The sequence below is a fragment of the Trachemys scripta genome, chromosome 1, assembly GCF_013100865.1.
Source record: "Trachemys scripta elegans isolate TJP31775 chromosome 1, CAS_Tse_1.0, whole genome shotgun sequence".
NCBI lineage: Eukaryota > Metazoa > Chordata > Testudines > Emydidae > Trachemys > Trachemys scripta.
The window spans coordinates 127,934,052-127,946,951 of record NC_048298.1 but is presented as its reverse complement, the minus strand read 5'-3'; the positions used below and the strand labels follow the sequence as shown (position 1 = coordinate 127,946,951).

At 45.4% G+C, this 12,900-nt stretch overlaps 2 protein-coding genes across 2 annotated transcripts in view; one reads left to right on the top strand and one right to left on the bottom strand.

The window, feature by feature from the left end:
* LOC117872054 overlaps nt 1-12,900 on the bottom strand; it is a gene marked incomplete at its 5' end in the record, with an annotated part of 29,856 nt that overhangs the window by 15,098 nt on the left and 1,858 nt on the right. The window lies entirely within an intron of this gene.
* Nucleotides 5,485-8,917, top strand: LOC117884380 (zinc finger protein 572-like). Its single transcript, XM_034784743.1, has 2 exons — nt 5,485-6,144; nt 8,668-8,917. The coding sequence occupies exons 1-2, from the start codon at nt 5,496-5,498 to the stop codon at nt 8,763-8,765; spliced, it is 747 nt and encodes a 248-aa protein (XP_034640634.1). The 5' UTR covers nt 5,485-5,495; the 3' UTR covers nt 8,766-8,917.

The following is a 12,900-nucleotide window of genomic DNA, read 5'->3' as shown; positions in this document are numbered from 1 at the left end:
TTGGAGGGAAGAGGGGGTTAAACAAAGGTAAAAATTTTGACTTTTCATCCCAATATGTGACGCAAACAAATGTCAGAATTTCTTGGGGAACGGAAATTCCATTTGAAGACCAGCTCTAGTTTCTAGTCCTCACGGTTGCAAAGAAAAGTTGGTAAATGTGACCCAAGTGCACTGTAAAGGCTCAGAAACCAGATGGCAAATAAAAAGAACCCATATGTATTTATTTTAAGATCTCATGATTTTTAAGCCAGACTCATCACTTTTGGGGCACGAGTAATTATTTTGAACACTTAGGGTTGCCAAGACTGGGAAGGGGTAAATGTGATGCCCAAGCATGATGGTAAGGGATTAACGTCTCAATTCAGTATAGCAGAAACTTTAGGTGGAGCTAGTTCCCTCTTATTCATATATTTTCCCTACCTGCTGATATAGTAGCTGCTGGTTGGTGTCACAAGGACTAAGGCAGACCACTTTCTAAGTAGCCATAGTTCTGTGGATGAAACACCCTGGTTTGGTGACTCCAGGGGAAAAGTCTCTCATTCTTTCTATTTTGCTAGCTGTGGCACATATTTTTGCAACAGACAGGAGACTTGCGACTGAGGAACCACAGGAAACTGGGGTAGGGATAGCTCAGTGGTTTGAGCATTGGCCTGCTAAACCCAGGGTTGTGAGTTCAATCCTTGAGAGGACCAGTTGGGGATTGGCTTTGCTTTGAGCAGGGGGATGGACTAGATGACCTCCTGAGGTCCCTTCTAGCCCTGATATTCTATGAAACTTGCTAGCCAGTACAGACTGTATGAAAAGGAACCAGTCTCATCTCAGGCTATATTCCTCCCTTGGTTTTGAGCCCATGTTTCAAGTGGCCTCCTGCCTCCATTTCTCACAGCACTATCACATCCTTAACTATCTCTGACTACAGAGCAACTGAGATCTCCCTATGTCTCCCTTTCCCACCACAAGGCCTCAGTGTAGTTGGCATTGTGTGCAGCAGTATCCCCCCAGCACAGATATATTTATAATAAAAAGAGATTATTATTTGAATTAGGGCAGAGGTTCTCAGACTTCATTGCAACACCCCCCCCCCCCTTCTGACAACAAAAATTACTACATGACCCCAGTAGGTGGGAACCAAAGCCTGAGCCTGCCCAAGCTCCACCACCCTGGGCAGGGGGCCCACAGTCAGATCTCAGTGGCTTCAGCCCAGGGCCGGCTCTAGGTTTTTTGCTGCCCCAAGCAAAATATTTTTTGGCTGCCCCCCCCCCGCAACTGCACCCTCCTGCTGCCCCAGCCCTGGGTCATTGGTAACTGACTCCCAGGGTGGGTCATTCAGCAGGAATTTTGGATGTGCACAGAACACAGACAGGATTGGTTCCCATATGGTTACAGAACTGCAGTAAAGTGGAACAATTTTCAGCTTGTGTGATTGGAGGATATCTGGATGCATATTATAAGACTGTCCTCCATAAATGAGGAAAAGTTGAGGTGCCTTTATTCTTTTGTTTTGTTTCTATGGGGAATGCACTATCATGGTCTTCCTTTTAAACAAATAAAACTAAATCTTAAAAAAAAGCAATGGCTGTTGAAAATAGCAATTCCAGTCCTAATAACCACTGGGAAGCATTTCTTGCTCAATTTATTCTACCTTTCCTACAGCAAGTTACAGTGGATCAGTATATTTGATTTGGGGGAAATGAAGTAACAGCTGCCCAAACTGAGCTTGAGCACTCCTGAATTTTGAGGGTGTTCAAATCTGGAAGGCAGGTGCTAGATTCCCTTTCTGAATATTAGCAATATCTGGAGAGGAAAAGTCAATTTCTGCTTCCATGGCTCAGAAGTGGGAATCCTCCTAAGTGCCTAGTACTGTATCTAAAGCTGCCCAGGTCCAGAGCCTCCCCTCCCTTACTTTTCATTTTAAATTCTAGTGGGATCCACGTACCTCCCTTGCTAGGCTTCAGATAGAGAGGGGCACTGTCCATTTAGTCCACCCAATTCCTTCTTTGGGGAGAGCCCAGGGCTGGGGCAGCAGGGGGTGTGGTCGAGGGGGAGCCCAGGGCTGGGGCAACAGGGGGGTGCAGGTGGGGGCCAGAGCTGGGGCAGCGGGAGGGGGGAGGAAGAGCCCAGGGCTGGGGCAGCAAGGGAGTGCAGGTGGGGGCCAGAGCTGGGGCAGCAGGGGGTTGGGGGGGGGGGGGCGGCAAAAAACCTAGAGCTAGATCCGTTCCTACCATTCACAGCAAGCTGCAGATTTCAGTTCCATACTCCTTTCCCACACCCTTTCCTGTTGCCAGTAGCCAAGGGAATGCTGGGAAATGTAGTTCTTTCCCTGCTCCAGGGCTGGCTCTATAGGCAGGGAGCTAGCCAAGGAACTACAGCTCCCAGGGCCCCCTGTTGGTTCTCAGCTCCCAGGCTGGATTCTTGTGCCCCTTGCAAATCTGCCGCCCCAAGCAACTGCTTGCTTTGCTGGTGCCTAGAGCCGGCCCTGCTTCAGCCCAAGGCAGGGGGCCTGTAACCTAAGCCCTGCTGCCCAGGGCTGAAGCCCTCAGGCTTCTGCTTCAGGCAGTGGGGCTCAGGCTTTGGCTCCAGCAAGTCTAAGCCAGCCCTGGTGAGCCCATTAAAATGGGGTCCCAACCCACAGTTTTAGAACAGCTGAGTTACGGTAATGCCTATAAACTCCAAACAAGGATCAGGCTCTACTAGGCTATATGCTGTACAGAGAGATATCAAACAAAAGAGCGCTGTGGCAGACAGCGTACAGAATGAGGGTCAGACAGGCCACATAAGGTGGACAAAACAGACAAAGGGTGTTGGGGAAAGTAGGAGGATGAGATAACAGAATGAAAAGATTAGCAGAGAAACTGAAGTCTCTTCAAGGGTCTAAGGTGGATCATCCTCTCTCCCATGCAGATATCTTGGTAAAGCTTCCCCACTCCTCTTCTTCTCCAGAAGGGGGCAGCAGCACAGTAGCACTACTTTCTGCTGCTCCCACATGAAGGCCACCAGCTCTTTACATATATGCCTGTAGGAAGGATCCACACACTCTGCCCTAGCAAACACTTCTGCCATCTCCCCAGGGCCCTCAGCCTTTGCTGCAGTCACTCTTTTGGCCTGCGGCAGTGGGAGGAGCCATTCCTACCCTGACTCTGTCAGCCAATCACTGATCTCAGCACCTTCTCCAATGAAAGGCTCACAGGAGGGCATGCAGAGGAGCCCAGGGGAAGAAGAAGGAGGGAAAGTTGGAGCATGAGCTACAGCCTAAGCACCAGCCCCTCTGGGCCTCATCAAGTGAGCCTGGCCTGAATGTAGGGTACTCTGGTTGGATGGGGAACTCAGGAACTGGGGTGTGTGGGGAGGGGTAATTATGTTCTGGAGGAAACTGAAGGAAGGGAGAGGAACTAGCAGTGCCATGGGGAGAATTTAAGGGAGTGGGAGGGGGCACTAAGGCCAGAGAGTAGGTTAATACAGTGTTGGGTGGGTTTCCCTGTTGCCAACACTAAGAGCTTGTTGGCACTAGGAAAGTGGTTGAGATTGAGCCATGGAGTGTTAACTAACCCTGACCTTTTCTCTAGGATAGTGGTTCTCAAACCGTGGGTTAGGACCCCAAAGTGGGTCACAGCCCCATTTTCGTAGGGTCATCAAGGCTGGCTTAGCCTTGCTGGGACCAAAGCTGAACCCTGAGACCTACCATCTGGGGCTGAAACTGAACCCCAAGGGCTTCAATCCTGGGAATCAGGGTCAGGTTACAGGCCCCCTGCCTGGGACTGAAGCCCTTAAGCTTCAGCTTTGGTCCACCCTTCCCGGGGTGATGGGGCTTGGGCTTTTGTGGGGGGCGTGGCTCAGGTGGGATCAGGCTTCAGTCCCTCCTCCTGAGGATTGTGTAGTAAGTTTTGTTGTCAGAAGGTGGTCGCAGTGCAATGAAGTTTGAGAACCCCTGCCTTAGGATAAACTCTCTTCTCCTGCTCTTACCTGTAAGATCGCCAAACTGAGGCTCTTTCCACCAAACTCTGGGCTCCCTGGCTAATTGCTCACCAGTGTGGGATTGTTCTCCCCCATTGTCTTAATATAACCTGTTATCACTGCTGGGGTGCATTGCATCTGTTTTCTTTCCCACTGAATAAGGTTTCAAACTCCAGATCCCCTCTCTTCTTCTAGATGGAGCTGGAGGAAGAGCCTATGGCTTCTGGGCTCCAGGGCTCCAGAAAAAGTGACATCCAAGGAGACTCCTGCACAGGTGAGGAGGAGTAATTTATAGAAGTTAAGTCACCCACAATAACTGAACTTAGAAAGCTGGGATATCAGCAAAGGTGTTGTGAGCTCTAAAGTCGGTCTTCTCTCATCTGTTTGCAGTCTGCCATGCCAGAGCCTGTGTTGGGCACTGAGATGGAGTCATGTGCTCTCTGTGATGCTGAGTGCTCCTTTTTGCCCTGGGGTTCTTCTACTTTTTAAAAACAGGAAAACAAAATCCACCTGAAATGAGTGAAAACAAAAGCCAGAACTTCTTTCTCTTTTGGCTTTATCTTCCTCTCTGCCTCCCCAAGTGGGAGGACACCAGAAGTTAGGGGATCTGAGCAGGTGAATTCGGACTCTCACATCTGAAGTATCTCTTACCCCTTAAAAGCATTTTGCAGGGCTGTGAAGGTTACCTGGGTCCTGCTGCACTGTCAGGGTTATGAAGGCTGTTGGTCACTGCAGAGACACACAATATCTGCAAATCACTGCAGCTGTTTTTGGGGGAAGCCTCCTTACTCCTATGAGTGAAATTGCTCCTTCCTCCCACTAGAGGGGAAAATGCCAAAGGGACATTGTGGTGTTTTTAGCTCCCTACATATGTAACTCCAACCTCGGGAATGAGCTAGTAGGCTCTTCACTAATGCATTGAATGGCAGTAACTGAATCAGTTTGCCTGTTAGCTTTCCTGGGCGAGACTTTCTCTTAAATATACATTTTTGTAAATCAGAAGGAAGCCCAGGTTCCTGGTGTGAGGGAGAGGAAACCTCAATTTTAAAGCAGGCAGACTGCAAGGAGGTGCTCTCATTCTCTATTAAATGGGGAGAGGTGGAGGGCATGTGGGCTGAGAGAAGAGGAATAAGTGGCTAAGATGAGATAGCTGGGAGGGGTCACTTGTTTGAGCCCATTCCTTTCTCTTCCTGCTTTGCAACAGGATTTATGTGGGCAAAGTGTTTGGCTTAATCTGCCCTGTTCTGAGGGGTGGAAATTCTCAAGAGGGGAGAGAGTCTCATCTGTTCATCTTTGTCTTCCCTCACTCCTCTTTCTCCCACTCCTCCATCACCTATTTCCTTCTGTCCTCTCATCCCCTCTTTTCACTTCCTCCTTCCCTTTGGGAAAGGATTGGTGGGATTTTTTTTCGGATTTAAGGCCTCACGAACAGTCACTAATTAGAGAGAGATGCTTTGCAAGTACCAGTCCAAGGCTTTCTTTCTCCCCAGGGCAGGGAGAGAACTGTCAGAACTCCCATTTTTATTCCAGCAAGCGATAGCACTATGAGTGAAAATGAGGAGGAGAAACCTAATCAGGAAGATCTTGAGCAGGATGAGTTATCACGACCAGCTGAAGCCCAGAGTCCTGGCTGGGGGAAAGCCAGGCCAGAAAGGCAGCAGAGAAAGAGATGCATTAAATCCGCTCATCAAGCAAGAGGATCTAAGAAACTAAAAGCCACCCTTAATCAACAGAAACCCCCCAGGGAAGAGAGTCCCTACATATGTACAGAATGTGGAAAAAGCTTCAAGGGGAGTTCGACCTTCTTGAACCATCTGAAAATCCACACAGGAGAAAAGCCCTTTGAATGTCCTAAGTGTGGGAAAAGCTTCAGCAGAAAGGCAAACCTTGTGGTACATGAGAGAATCCATACAGGAGAGAGACCCTATAAATGTAAAGAATGTGAGAAAAGCTTTGGCCGGAGCTCAAATCTAATTGCACACCGTAAAACCCACATGAAAAAGAAATCCTATGCTTGTACTGCATGTAGCAAAAGCTTCGCTTGCAGCTCAGCCCTTGTCCAGCATCAGAAAAGCCACACAGAAGAGAAACCTTACAAATGTACTGAATGCAGGAAGAGCTTCCGCCTGAGCTCAAACTTCCTTAAACATCAGAAAGTCCATGTGAGAGAGACATCCAGTGAATGTGCAACAGGTAACTTGATTGCTTAGATTAAATAAATGGAGGACACTATCTGTATTGGCTTTATTCCAATGCACAGGAAGTCTAGTACACAGTCCTGTGGCCTCCATTGGATTCTAAACACTTGGCCTGGCCTACTACACTTTGGGTTTTTTGTATATCTATGAAATGTCCGACAGAGACCCACTTAAGTAAATGCATCCATAATGTCAATACTGACACTTTTGTATGATGCTCCAGGAATTGCATTAGAGACTTCACTATTGATTTCACATGAAAGATGCTCAGATACTATGATGATGCATGGCAGTATAAAGCCCTAAGATAGCTAGCTATGAAACACTGATAACTCGCATGCACCTAACGAATTATTAAAGGTAAGTCCCTCTTTTTGCCATCCTCTTTAATCCTATAAACCAGCATAACAAGAGTCCTTACATACTGACTCTTTATTAAGAAAAAAATCTCTTCTGAGATGCTGGAAGAACGAAAGAGCCATTTTCCTCTCTCTCCTTTAAAAAGGATCCAGTACTCACTAGGCAATAAAGCAGATAGACTTAAACCAGTCTACGTGATTACTAAAGAAACTGACTCTCTATTTAACAGAGGTATCTTCTAATATACATGGTACAGAACGATACTCAGTTCTTCTGGGAGTACTTGTGTAATATATTAAAGTTAAGGGGTTACTTAAGAGTCTCATGGACAAATTTCATAATCTTGTATATTCTTTTTAAATTGGCCTAGAAAATATGGGGTAGGAAACTGGATTTGTTCGTTCCTTTCTTGTGTGTGTATCATATATAATATAAATGACTGGAATACTTAAGTTGACTTTTTTTCTTTTAAATTACAAATTCTTTCAAATTAGAAATTCAAGGGTTGTCTACCATGGAAGACTCTATGGATGACTGGGGAACACGTAGTTTTATGACCTCAGTGAAGTGAAACCTGATTGAGGCCCTGATTCAGCAGAACAGCTAATCACAGCCTAATTGAGAGAAGTGATTTTTATTCCAGTTGTCACATCTAACAAAAAAACACTTGAGAGAGAGAGAAGCTCTGTCTAAGCATTTAACTTTCCTTAAACTAAGCGTGTGAAACTTCATATTCCTGACATTTGTAATTATAAAAAACTTAAAGCTTTTTATACAAAATAAGCCCTCCTCTCCAAAAAGGCACCACCTCACTTCCCCTTTACATCTTGTCATTAAGAAGAAATAGTTTCCCCCTCATTTGATAACAAAGGAACATAACATCAGCTTAATACTGAGCCTACTTAAAAAGAAATTGATCCCATTTATTATAGAGTAGTAATACTTACTCCATAGTTGTATAAAAGACACTCAGTTGCAACAAGGGGGCCCATGTTATAGGACACCAAAAGAAGTCATATTGCTCTCAGAATTCATAGATTCAGGCTGGTACTGAGTTAGATTTTTGCCTGTCAGATTTGAAGTGCATCAGCTTTGAGTTAAACCAGCCTTCATAGAGCGCAGTAGGGAAAGCGCTGCAATCTGTCCACACTGACAGCTGCAAGCGCACTGGCGTGGCCACATTAACAGCTCTTGCAACGGCCACAGAGAGCAGTGTATTGTGGTAGCTATCCCAGCATGTAAGTGGCTGCAATGTGCTTTTCAAATGAGGGGGTAGGGTGGAGTGTGAGAGGGAGTGTGTTGTGCATATGTGGGGGGAGAGAGAGTGGGTTTTTGGGGGACTGAGAGCATGTCTGCATGCCATCTTGTAAGTTCAGACAGAAACAGATCCCTCTCTCCCCGCCACCCCCCCACCCCATACACAGCATTCCACAGTAATGGTTGCTTTGTCTCGGAGCAGATAAGCATGCCGGCTGTCAGAAACGGCGCTTTCAAAGGGCATATCGGCATGTCTGCAGTGATTCCAAAACAATGACAAGAGTGGCCACTTGACTTAAGGGGATTATGGGACATTTACAGAGGCTGATCAGAGTGCAGTAATGCAACACCTCGTTCACACTGACGCCTGGGCATTTCAGCCAAGGCGCAGCAAGTGTTAATCTTTTCACCGAGGTGGAGTACCAGGAGCGCTCTAGCCTTGGAATCAGAGCGCTCTACATGCCTTGCCAGTGTGGATGGGTAGTGAGCTAGGGCGTCTGGGGCTGCTTTAATGCACTCTAACTTGCAAGTGTAGCCAAGCCCTTAGTAGGAATGTCATTATAGATGGTTAGCTCTGTGAGCTTAACATAGGTTATCAAATGATACTGGGGACTTGCGTGTGTTTTTTAAAAAGGGCCTGACATTCAGCTGGCTTGCACTATGGGTAGTCACCTTCACATTTTGTAAAATGAGTGAAATATGCTTCCCTCTGGTCTGGAGCCAGGCACTGGAGAACTAGTGGCAAGAGCTCGTCCTTGTGAATATAGATGATCCTATATTTACAGTTCTGCCTTATGATGCTTATCACAGAATTCATGCTAAATGTAAATGTGTGATTTACTATTCTACATTCTTTTTACACTTAAAATGTTAACATATTATTTTCATTCCTCTTCTATAGTATGTCATGAGGAACAACAAAATGGTGGCGCAGAGCAAGTAGCTATGGACCAGTCAAGACTTATACTTGAAGAGTGTAAGTATAAAAAAGGTTTCTAAAGTACCACGCATAGCACTTTAAATTGTAGAAATTAATACTCTCATCTTCACACAGTGAGAAGAATGAGGGACAACATGGATATGCTTCTTCTGAATCAGCAAAGTCAGCTACAGGTCCTTCAAGAGATTCAGAAACAGCTGAATGTCCTCCTCCCAGGCAATGATCTCATTAATTCAAATGTGTACAGCTTGGGACTTCTGTTAGGACAGCAGGCAGCTGCTATGGCCTCTTTACCTTTTCCCCTTCTTCTTAACCCCAGTAACCTTCTCCCAGAAAATGCCCGGCCTTTTTCCTCTCAGGTTTCATCCCAGTCATCTACTTCTGAAATTCTCGCTACCGCACAACCTCCAATCTCTCAACTTCCTGCTGCTCCGACAACTGCCTGATCCATCCTCCTTGTACTGTAAACATGGCAAACAAAATGTTTATATATGCACCTGTCATTCTGATTTACCCTGTCTGAGGCAAATATGGCTTTTATATTGTAGAGTTACAGTTGAGAGGCCTTTCAAGTGTTATAGCACTGACCCTGCTCTTAATCTCTGAGGCATCCTTTACTGAGATGCAGTCAGTGAACATAGGGGATCAAATCAATCACACATTTGCTTACTGTAGTAACTGGTTTAATACCAAGGATGGATTTGTCCCAGGCAGCCTCTATTAACAGAGATGTTCTTCATGGAGATGCACCTAAGTAGAGCATCCTTATCTGAGGTGCTCTTAGCTAATGTGTCCCCAACTATATGAGGTGTATTTAAATGGCCCTTGTTTGAGAGGTCTTTAAAATGCACCTTGTTGATGCACTCTTAATTTCAGCTTGCTACTCCTAAAGCATCCTTGATGCTTGTGCTCTTAAATGAGGTGAATTTAACTAACGGTTCTTAAACGTCTCTAAGCAAGGGGCTCAGAATGGAGGTGTCCTTGACACACTTAACTAAGGCTTCCTTAATTTAGGTGGGTTTAAATCAAGTGACCTGAACTGATTACCACTTAACTAAGCATCTCTACCAGCTGGCCTCTCTGATAAACCTATAAATTTTGGTGCTGTTTCTTACTCCCCAAGACTTCTCCATGAGAAAAGGCTTATAAACTTGCATGGGTTTTAATATAGCACTCTGGTTTGTGTTTTAAAATGTTACCATGGTTACAGTTAATCTATTCTTTAAATATCCCACATTTTCCTCTATGGAAAATGTGGTGCTTGTTAGTGTTTAAGTAGGTATTTAAATCTCTTTGATCTAGTTAATTAGGGTCTAGATGGTGGCATTTAATCCCAGCCCTTGAGTTGGTCTCACAAGGCAAAGAGGCACAGATTTGCAGGGAGAGCAGCCTCAGTCCCACCTTTAAGGCTGTTTTCCAGTGCCCTTTGAAGTCAGCAGGAGTTGCCTCAGGTCCTGAGAGGCTACAGAACAGAGTCTGGTCATACCCCTCACCACCCTGTTGCAAAGGTTAGTACCAGCATTGACACTAGATTGAAGCATTCCTGAGTATAAGGATTCCCTTTGTGACAAACCCCCATATGAATGACTATGGGGATAAAGAAGCCCTTTACCTTTATGGGCCTGTGAACATGCCAAGTGTGATCTAGCCCTTCATCTTTTTATTTATTTATTAGGTGTGTTGAAATGGGACTTCTTCACCTATCACTGTTTATTTTATAGGGCTAGATTTGACTCCCTTACTCATGTTTAGGAGCACCTCGCTCCTACAGTTGTGCTTAGCAACATAAATGTGTTATCTTTGAATTATAAACACAAGTTGGTTGTGACTGCACATAGGTTTCTGTGGACTCTCTTAAATCAATTTCTTTAGAGTAAGTCCATTCCTTACTCACTTCAGTTAAATAAATTTAAGCCACTTCTACATGAGAGCGCAGAATACAGGTTTGCATCAGCTTAACTAAACCTTGTGTGTAAACAAGGCCTTAGACAACATTCCATCGACATAAGCTTTTACTAACCGTCCATCTTTCATGCGTTGAGCATGTCCCAGTGTAAGTGTGTAAAGCTGAATTTTATGGCTCTATACATGTGCCTCTGGTTGCAGTTTGCAGAGTGATTCTGACACTGTCTCTTGCTTTTAAAAAGATTTTTTTTAATAATGATTCTCACTTCAGTGTTTTTAAATTTCTTCAAAAGTAGGGAATTAAAATATTGCATTTTCTGAGAATAGATAATTCTAAATCTGTCTGCAGTGCTTTTTCTGTCTCTTGTGGCCAACAAGGGAGACAAAGAACTCTAGTGCACTTGTGAATCAATTGCTTTATTGGGGTTTGAGCATGCCACTTAAGGATCATGCTGCAAGAAAAGGAGAATCTGTTTTCACTAGCAAGGGCATCCTATTTCATGGCTGCTGAATTCACTCCTTGCCCTCCCGTTGAGGCAGAGTTGGGTTCAAATATCTTTCTTTCATTGTTTAAAAAGAAAATATGGTTCTGATGTTCAGTTCTAGCAGAGAGATTGTTAGATGAGGGAAGCAGGGAACCAACAGAAGTTATATGAAGCCTCCTCTGCAAGGACATTCCCAGTGGCCAAACGCACCAGCTTTGTGGCCCCTACCTACCAGCCAGGTAAAGAGGCTGTATTGGAACTGATAATCAGGCCCTCTGCTTCTAGCCCTCAGAGTTGTGAAAAAACTAAACTTGAATGCAGACTGATGCAGCATTGCCTTCTCAAAGCTGCAGGCAGCTTGGAATGATAGTTAAAAATACAGTCCCCACCTCTGAACTATCTCCCTGCTTCTGATTTTAGCAGAAGTACTCAGCTCCTGTGCTTATCCCTTAATTCTGAACCACTCCCTCTCCCCCATTGTCAAAAGTCCCCTATTTAGTTGCCTGCGGGAGGTCCACCGGTCCTGTGGCTTCGGCGTACCCGCCGCCAAATTGCTGCCAAATCCACGGGACCGGTGGACTTCCTGCCGGCATGCCGCTGAAGGCAGCCTGACGGTCACCCTTGCAGGGACTGGCAGGGCACCCCCCGCGGCTTGCCGCCCCAGGCACGTGCTTGGAGCCGCTGCTACACCTCTTCTAGCAGTTTACATGATAGTTAGGAAAATGCTGCAGTGCATGCAAAGCTAAAAGCGTGGGGACAATCAATTTTTTTTAAATAAAAGTACAGTATTGACTGAATTTCTGTACCTACTTCAATAAACACCTCCACTTTTCTAATTCCCCCTGAAATGACTACAGAATTTCCAGATGTCCTAGAATCCAAGGACATTGCCATAAAAAATATTTCCAGCTTGTGTCAACCCACAGAGGGTCTTGTCTAGCACCTATTTTAATAAAAACAAAAGGGGGGGGGAGGAAGAACTGCATTGTTTTTCATTTGCCAAACAAACATTAAACAATAATTTATACCTCTGACTATGGAGGGGAACTCTGCTTATCCTAACCTAACCCCTGGAGAAGTTGCCATTCTATCCCTCTCTTTCCCTGCCCTACCCAGTCCACTGTGCTCGTCACATTCTCCCTCCACGTTCTCCCACATGTTCCCATATATTTCCTTCCTTTCACCTCAGTCTCCCACCCCTCAAAGCTTCATTTTCCATGTTTTCCTGCATGTCACCCCCAAGTCACCCTCCTTGGTCCTGTACAGTTTTCAAACCCTAGAATGCCAGGGGAGTGGAAAGGGGGAACCATCGTCACTGAGGGCAGCCTGGCTTCAGTCCCACTGTAGATCATGAGAGACAATGTCCATCTTTACTAAGGCTAGCCTCACTTCCATATCCAAAGGCTGTAGGAAAGTGGCAGTCACCTTAAGGCAAGGCAGCTTTCAATTTATAACATGGGAAAAGGGGATGGCCATTGCCAGAAATTAGTAAGGTTTGCTTGGAAGCCATGATTAACATCTGCCACGAGAATAGGCCGAATTCTCATAGCAGCACTGCAAAAAAAACAGTCAGCAGCAGCAGCCAGCTCCCACTGATCAGAAAAATAAACACCAAAAAACCAAACCATGCTTCTTTTGTATTGTTCCCCAGCCTGAGATGTGCTCTCCCATGCTCTAGCCCCCATAAGACCTTCCTTTGCTGTAGGTTGTCTCTAGAGCACAGGCCCCATAACACAGCCATTTACCTTTCATTCTTCCATCCTACAATGATATCTCATTCATGATGAAAGTAGTAGTTGCTATG

Excerpts from the sequence above, each read along its gene's own strand:
- LOC117884380 (XM_034784743.1), top strand. The coding sequence starts at position 5,496 with ATGAGTGAAAATGAGGAGGAGAAACCTAATCAGGAAGATCTTGAGCAG. Across the intron at positions 6,145-8,667 it reads ATCCAGTGAATGTGCAACAG|TATGTCATGAGGAACAACAA; the intron begins GTAACTTGATTG and ends CCTCTTCTATAG.